The sequence below is a fragment of the Ascaphus truei genome, chromosome 8 (genome assembly GCF_040206685.1).
Source record: "Ascaphus truei isolate aAscTru1 chromosome 8, aAscTru1.hap1, whole genome shotgun sequence".
Lineage (NCBI taxonomy): Eukaryota > Metazoa > Chordata > Amphibia > Anura > Ascaphidae > Ascaphus > Ascaphus truei.
The window spans coordinates 60,935,516-60,949,765 of record NC_134490.1 but is presented as its reverse complement, the minus strand read 5'-3'; the positions used below and the strand labels follow the sequence as shown (position 1 = coordinate 60,949,765).

The following is a 14,250-nucleotide window of genomic DNA, read 5'->3' as shown; positions in this document are numbered from 1 at the left end:
GCTGTTTGAATTGCTTTTTTTTGTTATTGAGAGAAAAGTCATGTATAATATCCAATGATAACATTTTTACATACTTTTTGTCCGTGTGTGTGTTTTTTTTTTTTTAGTACCTAGGATATTAAAACAATATTGGTATTTATTATATTTAAGTATGTTTTGAAAAGGAATGGCTTAGGGGTAAAAGTTTAGTTGTTTAAGTCCAAGAACCCTAATCTGGTTTCAACTCTTCAGCTTTTAGACATGTTATTTTATTGTCCTGTTACTTGCGCATTAACATAGATAATACGATCTTCAGGGCTAGTATTCATTGTACAGTATATTTTGTATTTGTCATTTTCTGTGTACTTCAATATATAAGCGACAAACAAATAAAAGTGGGTATAGAGACCCACTCAAAAGATCCTTATTGAGTGCACACTAGGCCAGGGATAGTGTATACGGTATAATACCTAGGTTCAATCAACCTTTACAGGGAAGCAATTGCTCACTGCATTGAGTGAGGACAATTGCCACTAAAATGCCGTAGCCAAAATAACAAAATTTTATTAATTATCAGCAAAACTCACAACATAAACGGCGCATGCTCTAAACTAACTAAAACCAATTAAAATCTGGATCCGGGAAACAGTCTCAATAGTAGCGGTCAGAATATTTTAACATCTATTGACTATATAGGTATATATACTGTGCCACCATTCATTAGTTATAGTTGAAATGACTATGCAACCCTAATGTATAGGTGTGCATAGAATAAATGCACAAAGTGTCAGCACAGGTAAAAACCAATACATGAATGCCCCTGTGGCTTAGTATATCCAATAGTGCTCACAGTTATTATGACACAATTATGGTTTATACCTAGACTGACCGCTTAGGCAGCGGGGCGGCTTTAATCATTAGGCTTAAGGTATCACCCTATGTAATCAGTATTGATGGATAATACCCACTTCTAATGATGAGTGTGTAGGTGTGTGTGGAGCAATTGTATAATATTGGTAGCGCTAATAAACAATACAGCTGCACACCTCAGTGATTAACGTGGTGTGTGCAGGATCTATAGCAGCAGTGTATGTTACCCCCTCCAGCTGTTAGTGTAGCGAGGCGGTTGCGCATAAAGAACCATGCAATATTATAATATGTAGATGTAAACTCCCACGCAATTCGGTATAACCCGATCACATACACACTCGATACAAGTCAGCCTGTATATTTTTAACCCCGCTGTAGCCCGATGCACGGACTGGTCTCACCGGATTCCTGCCTCCTTCAAGACGTCAGCGTAATGACGTCACTCCAACGTACGTTTCGCGCGTAGGGGGGCCTGCGCTTTCTCAAGGATGGGAGGTGCCAGTATGGAGCAGCGCTATCCCTTATGTATATGCTGCTGATGAATTGCAGGAGGTGTCTGCAATCATTTGTTAAAGCCATAGGCATTTACTGCTGAACTTCAATAAAATGTGATATGATGTTCGTGATTGTGGTTTCAGAGTGTGTGTGTTTTTTGCTTCCAACCTATGTGTAATAACTGTTTAATGATTCTATATGTAGATCATGGTACTATACAGGCTGACTTGTATCGAGTGTGTATGTGATCGGGTTATACCGAATTGCGTGGGAGTTTACATCTACATATTATAATATTGCATGGTTCTTTATGCGCAACCGCCTCGCTACACTAACAGCTGGAGGGGGTAACATACACTGCTGCTATAGATCCTGCACACACCACGTTAATCACTGAGGTGTGCAGCTGTATTGTTTATTAGCGCTACCAATATTATACAATTGCTCCACACACACCTACACACTCATCATTAGAAGTGGGTATTATCCATCAATACTGATTACATAGGGTGATACCTTAAGCCTAATGATTAAAGCCGCCCCGCTGCCTAAGCGGTCAGTCTAGGTATAAACCATAATTGTGTCATAATAACTGTGAGCACTATTGGATATACTAAGCCACAGGGGCATTCATGTATTGGTTTTTACCTGTGCTGACACTTTGTGCATTTAGTCTATGCACACCTATACATTAGGGTTGCATAGTCATTTCAACTATAACTAATGAATGGTGGCACAGTATATATACCTATATAGTCAATAGATGTTAAAATATTCTGACCGCTACTATTGAGACTGTTTCCCGGATCCAGATTTTAATTGGTTTTAGTTAGTTTAGAGCATGCGCCGTTTATGTTGTGAGTTTTGCTGATAATTAATAAAATTTTGTTATTTTGGCTACGGCATTTTAGTGGCAATTGTCCTCACTCAATGCAGTGAGCAATTGCTTCCCTGTAAAGGTTGATTGAACCTAGGTATTATACCGTATACACTATCCCTGGCCTAGTGTGCACTCAATAAGGATCTTTTGAGTGGGTCTCTATACCCACTTTTATTTGTTTGTCGCTTGTCTACATTATCCTTGTCTGCACCGGCAGGGAATATAGAATTGTTTGAGCATTATTATATCTGTCCAGGAGAGCGGTGAATCTACAGGTTATGTGTACTTCAATATATACACTGGTAAAGATGGATAGATACAGTAGATATACACACACCTTTTTCCAGTTAAACTTCTCAGACCTTCTGAAATCCAGTCACTCTTTTTTTTCCGGAAAGTAAATCTGTTCGAATTCTTCACCATCGGCCTTACTGGAGGTATTTGTGCTGTTTTTAAGAGCACAAAGGGAAATCATGGGGAAGGTGTATTAAAGCTCTTTTTGCTGTATATGACAATTGAAGCTTTTGAGCAGTCGGCAAGAACTAACCTTTTACTATCTGGGGAAAGAATGGACCTAATTTGTACAATCAGTAATTTTTCAGTGTCATTCTAAGAGACCTTTTTACTCACTCCCAATTCCTCTGATGGGAATGATTCTTAAATATAAATTAGTAATTTCTTTCCTAATGACATCTTCCAGCCCTGATTGTAACTATATAGATCTTGTAATTAAGCTGTCATTATAGAGCTATGAGATTACAAGATACAGTATAGCGCGTTCTCATTTTATTATCCTATGCCTTGAATCAACAGACCAAAAAACATTTTGCAGTATCTTTATGTGTACAGTATCTTTGTGTGTACAGTATCATTAGGTTTACATAATGCATAATCTGCATGTTCTGTATGTAACCTCATTGTACCTGGAGAGATCCTACAGGGCATTGCTTTACTAAGATTTGGTTTAATTAAATGCACCATAATTATATTCCATTAAGCATAATCTGAAGGTCATTAATTTATTATGTGTTAGAATTCTATTTCAGAGTCTGACCCAAAGATATTTAACCCCAAGGCTATCTATAATTGTGAGAGTTCTCCTATTATTGAAAAAGTTCATGATAATAGAGCTTATGTGATAATGAACCAAGTATTATGCAAAAAGGGAAAATAGTCATGAAAACGAAAGTATTCTGAGTGCAATCTATCCCACATTCTCTAGCTATGGGAAAATCCATATCTGCTGTGATTGTTTACATTCCTTAGATGTTCAGAAGATGATACATTTATTTTATTTGTATTTTTTTTAGGTCAGAATGTTTGCTTGCGGGAATTTTCTTTTATTATTATTCATACAGCACAAATATGCACAGCTGATAATGATTTTTCCCTCATCTTGTATGTCATTCACTGAATATCAGAAAAATGGTGTAATGCATATCAGTTGATAAACCAATTGAGAGACAACAAGGTATCACACTCTGAATCAGACATTTGGTCGCGGCCGTCTTGCCACGACCAAGTCTCCGCCGGCCTTTGGCCGCCGAGGGACCCTCCACCGCTGGACACTCAGCCGCCGGCCGTTTTGCCAATAGGATAAGTTAATTTAAGCGTTAATTTAGCGGTTATGTATAGAGGTGTTAGGGTTAAGGGTTAAGGTTTTTGGAGTAGGGGTTAGCTTTAGTATTAGGGGTTAAGATTAGGGGGTTTTAGGGTAAGGGGTAATGTTAGGGGCTTACCTTGGTAGCAAAGCGGTCAGCGGAGAGATGTCCCTGCGGCGAGGTGAGTGGCTGTGATTTGGTCACGGCAAAACAGCCATGAACAAATGTCGTAGAATGATCACACTTAGCATAGTATATTGATAACTACTACTTCTATCTTTCTTACACTTGGCATGACATCTACAATGTGGTCTTGTTTGGGAAATGTCAAAAGTCTCTGAATCTTTTATCATACTTCCATACACAGTACACCAGTAGTGCCGTACAACAATATAGGAAATGAGTGATAAATGGGTATAATTCCCAAAGGCAATAAAAAAAAAAAAGTACAATTCTTTGTGAGGCCGTGGAGCTGTTCTCTTGTGTTGTGACATTTTTACTGTTCTCACTACATTACATTCACCTCACAAATACAGTTAAACATTTACATTTCGGGGAAATTGTACGCAGTCCACATAGCCTAAAGTTATTTAGTGCTCCCAATTTTTAAGGTATTACTCTACAACAGGGTTTCCCAAACTTTTTTTTCCGTGACCCGGTTATTTTTAAACTTCTCCTTCGTGACCCACTAAAAATTTTATCGCCTATACTGGCCTATAGGGCCTGCACAGACACACACACAGCCACTGATACACACACACACAGCCACTGATACACACACACACAGCCACTGATACACACGCAGCCACTGACACACGCAGCCACTGACACACACACTGATACACACACAGCCACTGATAAACACACACACGCAGCCACTGACACACACACACGCAGCCACACAGAGACACTGCTACACACACACACACTGCTACACACACAGAGACACTGCTACACACACACACACAGACACTGCTACACACACACAGACACTGATACACACACAGACACTGATACATACACACACACTGATACACACAGACACTGATACACAGACACTGATACACACACACACACACACACTGATACTGATACACACACACACACTGATACTGATACACACACACACACTGATATATACACACACACACACACACACACACACACACACACACACAGCCACTGATACACACACACTCTGATACATACACACAGACACTGATACAGATACACACGCACACAGCCCCTGATACACATACGCACACTCACTCTCCCCTATACGTACACAGACACAAACAGTGAATTACAGGCAATGACGGATGTGAGTGACTGGAGGGGGGGGGGACTGGGTGGGTGGGAGGGGGGGGACTGGGTGGGAAAGAGAGAGGGGAGACTGGGGGGGGGGGACTGGGTGGGTGAGAGGGGACTGGGTGGGTGGGAGAGGGGACTGGGACTGGGTGGGTGGGAGAGGGGACTGGGTGGGTGGGTGGGAGAGGGGACTGGGTGGGTGGGAGGGTGGACTGGGACTGGGTGGGTGGGAGGGGGGACTGGGTGGGTGGGAGGGGGGACTGGGTTGAAGGGAGGGGGGACTGGGACTGTGTGGGACTGGGGACTGGGTGGGGGAGACTAGCACTGGGTGGGTGGGAGGGGGGACTGGGTGGGTGGGAGGGGGGACTGGGACTGGGTGGGAGGGGGGACTGGGTGGGTGGGAGGGGGAGGGGGGACTGGGTGGGTGGGAGGGGGAGGGGGGGACTGGGTGGGTGGGAGGGGGAGGGGGGACTGGGTGGGTGGGAGGGGGAGGGGGGACTGGGAGTGGGGACTGGGACACTTGGGTGGGAGGCAGTGACTGGGTGGGTGTGTGGGAGATGGTGGGTGAGTGACTGGGTGGGTGGGAGACGGTGGGTGGGTGACAGTGACAGTGTGGGTGACAGTGACTTTAACAGTGACTTTGACAGTGACTGGGTGGGTGGGTGACAGTGACTGTGTGGGTGGGTGACAGTGACTGGGTGGGTGGGTGACAGTGGGTGGGTGGGTGACAGTGACTGGGTGGGTGACAGTGACTGGGTGGGTGGGTGACAGTGACTGGGTGGGTGACAGTGACTTGACAGTGACTGGGTGGGTGGGTGACAGTGACTGGGTGGGTGGGTGACAGTGACTGGGTGACAGTGGGTGGGTGACAGTGGGTGGGTGGGTGACAGTGGGTGGGTGGGTGACAGTGACTGGGTGGGTGACAGTGACTGGGTGGGTGGGTGACAGTGACTGGGTGGGTGACAGTGACTGGGTGGGTGACAGTGACTGGGTGGGTGACAGTGACTGGGTGGGTAGGTGACAGTGACTGGGTGGGTGGGTGACAGTGACTGGGTGACAGTGACTGGGTGGGTGACAGTGACTGGGTGGGTGGGTGACAGTGACTGGGTGGGTGACAGTGACTGGGTGGGTGACAGTAACTGGTTGGGGTGACTTACCTTGAGGCCGGACGCTTTCCCCTGCTGCCCCCGATATCCCCTGCTGCCCGGGACGGGAGGTGGGCTTGGGGGCACGGGAGGTGGGCTCGGGAGGGGGTGGCACGGGAGGTGGGCTGAGGGAGGGGGTGCCCCGGAAGGTGGGCTCGGGAGGGGGTGCCACGGGAGGTGGGCTCAGGAGGGGGTGCCACGGGAGGTGAGCTCTGGAAGCGGGTCGCGGGAGGAAGCGGGCCGCAGATGAGATAGTACTTCCGCCTCCGTCCCACGTTGGGAGCGGGGGGGAGGAAGGGAGCGGTCCCTGCTTGCCCTGCGCATGCGCGCGGGACCGCAGGGGGAATCGCTGCTATTTTTTTTAACTCGAGCGGCGGGGGGGAGGGGGGGCTGGGAGGAGACACCGCGCGGCCAGCCTCGCTGCGACCCGGCAATTTTGGTGCCATGGCCCGGTGCCGGGTCGCGACCCACCATTTGGGAAACGCTGCTCTACAATGTATAAAAGGGGGTGATTGAATGAAAATAAATATATATATACTGTATATATATCATATAAAAATATTCCGTGTGAGCACATTCACATGTCTTAGACAGGTCTGCAACCCTGCTTTTTGCCATTATCACCTAGCATACAGTGCTTCCACTGCAGCAAGGGATTCTGGGAAATGACATGCAAATGAGCACACAGTGCCACCTTTTGTCTGAAGACCACATTACATGGAAAACCCTTAACCCAATGCATGCTGCTTTAAACACAGCTTTTACACATAGGTTGGGAAGAGATGCAAAGCCAATAAACCCACTTACAGAATATATATATATATATATATAACATATGGAAGGAATTCTCAAATTTGTGTAATTGATATAATTAGTAAACCTTTCTATACCAATTTCCATAGAGTATTTTAATCTCGTTTTGTTTAGATTAAATAAACAAGTTCTCATTTGTGAATAGAAAATTTGTTAGGACTTTATAGGCATATTTGTACAGACGTCAGTGCAAGTAGGGCAATATGGATTATTAATATTAACATGAATACATATTATGGTACATTTTCTGATTTAAAGGCCTTACGTTAACATTGCTACTTTCCTGACTACTCGAAGCATAAAGTTTGCAGGTAGCGCTGGACACACCTCTACAATGTATATGAAATTAATGATGTACTGTAGTGTGATGTTTGAGTTACTACATATATCACCATTTACATTTGTGCGTAATTGTAATGCAGGTTTTCTGAATTCTATGGTAAATCGAAAATAAAAGTTGCAATTAAAGCAGAAATATTCCACTCTCCCTTTTTTTGTTTTTATAGGATGGAAACTGTGCTATTTTGAGTTATTGCGAACCCCCTGAACCCCGAGATACTTAGCGGTGAAGTTACCAGGTTTAAAACCTCCCTCTAGGGCAGGGCTGGCCAACTTCAGTCCTCAAGTGCCACCAACAGGTCAGGTTTTCAGGAGATTCATGCTTCAGCACAGGTGGATCAGTCTTCAACTGAGCCACTGATTGAGCCACCTGATATCCTGAAAACCTGACCTGTTGGTGGCCCTTGAACTGGAGTTGCCCACCCCTGTCCTAGGGAAAACAAAATGTCATGCTTCCTATTGGCCAGCAATGTCATTTGTTGCAGCTGCCTACTTGACGGCCATTTACTTCTCCCAGTGAATCCAGGAAGTATTACCGGTAACTTCACCAGTAAGTGTCTTGGGAAAGGGGCTGCTTTAATGTTTTCAATTAATATATATTTGTGAGAAATAATTTACATGCGCTTACATTTAAAGTTGTTATCTGTTCCTTCTGAATAGATGTGGGAGGAAGCCATCGCCCTTGGCAAAGAACTTGCAGAGCAGTATGAGAACGAAATGTTCGATTATGAGCAACTTAGTGAATTGTTGGTAAGTTCGTTTAAAAAAAAAATAAATAAACATTGTAAATGTGATTAACATTCACGATGCTCTCTGTAGTTTGCGTATAAAATTGTTCATTAGCCTATTGGGAACTTTATATGGGAATATATCTCAATAACTACTATTTCTAACTTACCTACAGTATTATATGAAATAATGTGTAGCCTCCCTGGAAGCTCTTTTTCATTTTATTTCTAATTCACTTATTGGCTTAAAGGGCCGATTTTCATCATTTGTTCACAAGTTTGCAAGCAGGTAATGAATACGCAGAGGTGTGCAATCTTTTTCCCATGCGCCTCCCCCTGCCGACTCCCCCTCCTAGCGCCCCCACCCCATCCTTACCATGGCGCCGGCGTTATGACATCACGTTGCATGGCGACGTAGCGTCATGTGACCCTGTGGCGTCTTTTGACTCCGCGATGCATCTCCAGAAGCCGTGCGTCTGAGCCAGGGTAAGTGAAGTTTACAGATGCCTTCGCCGCTCCCCCAATATTTAATTTAAATGCCTTTGGGAAGCACGCGGGACCTCTGTAAACGCCGCGCCGCACGCAGAGAATCTGTCATTCCCCAGTTTGCGCACCCCTAATCTACAGCAACTACCTTTTCTGGTATTTCGAAATATTAAATCTAGGTATACACTTTTGTAACAACACAGTAAAAACATACAAATAGAGCGATATAGAAAGTGAGGAAATACTGCAAATAAAAACAGCAGTATCATTATGGTGAGACGGAGTCCAGGCAATAACAAACACACTATTTAAATGAAATAGTATTTTAATTATTTACTGCATTTTCTTAGCACCACTAACTGAGAATTGTTGGCATAAGTTGTTGCAACTAATAAACTGAACAGTTTTTTAATCAGGAAACATACAATAAATCACAGTCTTCACCAAACTAGCCATTTAATAAATGTAGTATTAGAAAGTTTAGTGCGATGTGTTCTTTAGAAACTTTCCAAAGCAGGTGACCCATGGCATACAAATGTCAACCCTGATTTTGTCTGTTTTATTTTTCAATCTGTTCAAAGACCAACGTTTGTTAGTTACTCCTTTTCTCTCTTACAGAAAAAGCAAGCACAGTTTTTCGAGAACATTGTGAGAGTTATCCGGCCCAGACCTGATTACTTTGCTGTTGGGTATTATGGACAAGGATTTCCTACGTTTCTGAGGGTAGACCTGAATTTCACTTTTAATATAATAGCTTCAGAAATGTCTTTAAGTGAACTTCACTCCTTTTCTTTAACATCTGAAATCTTCCATGTTGCTTCTATCAGATAAAATGCAAGCCTTTTTTATAAATGTGGCCAACCCCATCAGATGTAGAAGCAGAGGTTTGAGTCATGGTGAAGTTTGGTAAACATCTACAAGAAAAGTATATTTTTAAGTTGTATAGGAGGGAGTGACCCTTTAAAGGGAAAAGGACCTCATATTTAGTGCACGTTACTCGGATATTATAAGCATTCCAGTGCAGTCATAATTTTGTGACTATGTGATCCGCTTAAGCAATATTAATGATATCATGACATTAAACTATTTTGTCAATCCAGAAACAGTTGTTCTAAGAGAAGGCACTGTGGTACAGTATTAGGGAAGCTATAATGAGACTACTAGATGAGAAGCCAGTGAAACTAAAATAGTACTGTACTGTATTGCCCTGATTATAAGATGCTGATCTGCCTGATAAACTGATGTATATCTGATTTTCTTTCTAGTTCCTACCATATACAATTAGGGTGATCAATAGCCCCATCTGGCCTGAGGAGGGTAATTCCTTCAGATATGATATTGCAAATAAATGTACCACCCCATCTGCAATATATCAATATAACTTCAAAATCCTAAATGTGTCTAGTACCAAACAATATCTTATTCTTGTGGGTTCACCCGTGTGCAAAGTCATTGATGATTCCTAAAATCTGGTGTGTCCGCAAGCTGCTAAAGAGAGTTTGGAGATCCCTTACCTTAATGGTTTTAGTTCAGTGTTTTATCATGGTAGGAATGTGCTTAGGAACAGTTAAACCTCTGTATAAATGTTGATATCACAAGACAATGATGGACTATCACCAGACAGCCAGAATCCTGTTCTCTGATTACTTGAGCTTCACATAATGTATCATAGATCAGGTAGCACATGTTGAGATGCAATAAAAAGGTATATAGCAATATTGGTCCTTCTCGATTTTTTTTTTTTAATCTCAAAAGTATCATAATGTGAAAGAGCATGCCATCCTAAAACCATGATATATTGAATTCAGAATTAGTACAGTCCAACCAGCAATTTTCCAGCTCAGACACGGTATCTGTGTAGTAAAGGAGTGAATAATACAAATTGTGAATGGTGTATTAAACGTCTTTATTAAAATATAGCTGAGTTTTCTTCACAACTGAATAGTTTTGTGGCATTGCTGGCATGCATTTACAGTGTTCCACAAATCATTTGACGGGTCAGTTTGTCATATACCTTACATTAGCTGGGGAAACCGTAATGTTTGATTACCTGTTTAATGCATTGCTGACAAAAGATTTTTTAAAAGCTTTTTTTCCCCCTGTATTTCAATTTGTCCTTGGCAACCTTGTCAATAATTTATTTTTTATGCATTTATCTTTGATGAATTTACCTTATGACTTAACATCAAACCTAATGTTTATATTGTGCAGTAGGGACATAATAAGTTATAGACTGTACAAAAGTAGATCAACAAAAGGAGGAATCCATGAACTGCTGGCAATTTTACTGAAAACTATTATACCCCGTTTTTCTGTTGCCGGTATTGCCATGAATATTGAGCTGTAAACATTAAATAAAGATTGTCTGATTCCTATTGACGTATCTGTCTGTGTTCCATCTCATGTTCAAGAGCTATAGATATTTCTTGGCAACTTGCATGGGCTCAGCACTTATTTCCCCCATTAATCTATACTTCTCTTTTGGAGTGGAACCTGTGGGGAATGTAGCATATTATCATGTTAACAATGTTGCGTATATGACTGAATATACTTGGATTTACATGCTACATTGTGTTGATACGAACTTCAGCACTTCACAAAATGCCATCTAACCTTAGTTATGAAGGTAATAAAATTGGATAAAAACAAAAAGCGCGGTGACATGATACAAGGTTCAATTAATAGTTGTCAACCACACAGGGTTTTTTTGTTTTGTTTTTTTTTCACGTCACCTGGTAGGCTGAAGAGGGGAAAAGATGGTATCTCGCATGTATCCATCAATGTTACATTTTGGATTTACGTAATAGTATCATAGCAAGTCAGTATATTTGTCTGTGTGTTTGTGTCAGAGATGTTCTAGAAAGGTTTGGTTCTTTTTATCTTGTCATTTAAAGATGCAGTGCCCTCTATATGACCTATTTTGAAATTGAGCTCTATGTGATGCTTTTAAAAGCAGATTACAAACCTTCTTTTTAATTTTGTTCCTAGCTGTTTTTCATTCTATTCTCATCTTGATTTTAAAAGGCCCAAAACATGCAGTAAAATGTTGACATATTTATTCTCCCTTTCTCCACTCCACCAGGTCCACCTGGCAATTTTATCATTGCAGACTACAAAGGACATTATCATAAAATACTGTTTTATTATAATCTCAAATAAGGATCTCTGAGGTTTACAAATGTCACAAAAGAGGGGTTAACAGTCATATAACAGGGGTGGCCAAAACATGTCCTCAAGTGCCAGGTACAGTATTTTGAGCCACCTGTGCGGAAGCAGAGATATCCCTATCAGTGGCTCAGACTTTCACTGAGTCACTGATTTAGCCACCTCTGCTGAAGCAGGGGTATCCTTAAAACCTGACCTGTTGGTGGCTCTTGAGGGCTGGCGTTTGTCCCCCTCACCCCCATTAATATGTTGTGAGTTTCTATGCTTAAAGAAGGTCTTTCAGATTTGATTTATTTTATTGTGCATATAACATGTAAAGGAAAGATCCTCACTTGAGTGCAAATTTTAAATTGTCATCTATATATTTTTGTATTCTTCAGAACAAAGTATTCATTTACAGGGGAAAGGAATATGAACGGCGTGAAGATTTTGAAGCTAGGTTATTAACACAGTTTCCAAACGCAGAGAAAATGAAGACGACATCTCCACCAGGAGACGATATAAAGAATTCTACTGGACAGAGTATCCTTGCAAATTAATGGCATTAAGCGGTTGGAAGTATGAATAAGATTATCATTGTTGATGACAATGTGTTGATGCTGTTTATGGTATAATGTAGGTTTTAGCCAGGGAGAAAATTGACACATTTTCCCTTGTAATTCTTAACTTTCATATTCAGATATTCAGTGTTTCACAGTGAGACCTCTGCTTGAATTGCCTCCGAGGTTTCAAAATAAACCTGTGTCAGAACAGATTTTAAGGTAAAATAGTATCTATTGTAAAACAGAAGTGATTTGTTAGACGTATGGGTTGGTTTTGCGTATACAATTTGGTATTGCATTATTGCTATTTTTGTCTGGATTAATTCAATGGTATTGCTGGTCTGACAAAGCAAATCAAAACATCTTCGATTTTGTTTTTGATTACACAGATTATTATTTTAATTAAATATCCCTGTTTAGTTAGAAAGCTCATATTTGCTTAAGAAGTAGCCTTTTATTATTCCTTATTGTGATCACGTCGTTATTCCCAAAAGGTTAAAAATAGTGCAATGAAAACATTTTAAAAAATGACATAGAAGTAAATCAGTTCTGCTGCTTTGTTTATATATTTTGTTAGCACCTGTAGCACTATGAAATAATAATTAATAACAAAGTTATAGTAGGTGGCATCATATCACAATATGCACTTCTAAAATGCATTGACATGAATATTGTGACTATCTCAACCAATCCATTGTATTTATTTTAAAACCTATTAAGATTATCAGTAGGCTTAATCTTGAACATGCGGTGAATTTGTAGCGAGGTATATTTGGGCATGTTCCCTGTGTACCTGATCTGTTTGGAAGCAGAGATGCTGTTTATGTTGTGGCATAATAGTCAAATCGGCAACTTTTTGGCAGTGGTGGTTTACGAGAGGATCATTTTACCATCAGAATTGCTAGTGAGGCTGTATAGGGAGATGGCCAAATTTGAACCGAATACAAATTGATGTTTTTAATCATAATACAAACAATTCAATTAGCGTTGGAAGCCAGCAGGTATTGATTTGAGTGAAAGAAACAAATTATAATGCATGCAGTAATAAGGATTTGATATATGGCAGATGCAGCTCCAACCTGCAGTAATGCAAGAAAAGAAATAAAGGTTTTGGCCTATCTGCATGAGAGCAGTAGTAGCTTATAATAATAGCTATGGACTATATGGTGAATCAGTTACTTTATGTATATCTACAGTACAATTTGTATCTAGAGTTATTTGAATTGGCTTTGTAGTTCACTGTAAAATTAAGCGTCAGGCCTCTGATTTTATTATCATCAATTGTTCAGTAAATGTGTATCCTAATTGGGTGTAAAGTTTAAGTAGATTGCTTCATATGCCAAGTTGTGATGTATTGATGTTTATGTACTAAAATTGTAACATTACTCACTTAAATAATCGGCCAACCGCATTTATTATAAAAATCATTGTAGGCTGAAATGATGCAAATACATTTGTGCATAGATAGATCGATATACTGTACTACAGATATGGTTGGAGGAGTACTGTACAATCTCTCTCCTTGACCCTTAGTCTGTATTTTGACAACAATGTCTTTTATAGGTGATGAAACCCTTCTTCATGCAGCTTCTTACAATAAAGTTGTACCTGGTGGGAAAAATTATTTAGTATACAGCATCATATAATAGTCGATTCAACTAGGTGATTTTCAGACAGGCACATTTAGTCAGTATTTTGGACTTATTCCTAGACAAGATGTAATAACTTTTATTACATGGGGGAAGCCCTTGTTTCCATTGAGGCTTTCAGATGGCACCATATGGAGATTGAGAGACTCAATCTGGTATTACAACCCTGTAGGTAAACAAGATCTATTATGTTTAGTTTGCCAAATTTTATTTGTACAGTGTACATTTAAGGAATTTAATGAGATATGTT

General features: G+C 40.9%; 1 protein-coding gene across 2 annotated transcripts in view; it reads left to right on the top strand.

Moving 5' to 3' along the window:
* The window catches only part of DOCK1 (dedicator of cytokinesis 1), a 279,647-nt gene that overhangs the window by 239,543 nt on the left and 25,854 nt on the right, over positions 1–14,250 (top strand). For both annotated transcript variants that reach the window (XM_075612250.1, XM_075612249.1), the window contains exons 39-42: positions 8,091–8,180; positions 9,263–9,367; positions 12,190–12,331; positions 12,489–12,570. In XM_075612250.1, the coding sequence (XP_075468365.1) occupies positions 8,091–8,180; positions 9,263–9,367; positions 12,190–12,331; positions 12,489–12,570 (419 nt within the window). The remainder of the gene's footprint in view (positions 1–8,090; positions 8,181–9,262; positions 9,368–12,189; positions 12,332–12,488; positions 12,571–14,250) is intronic.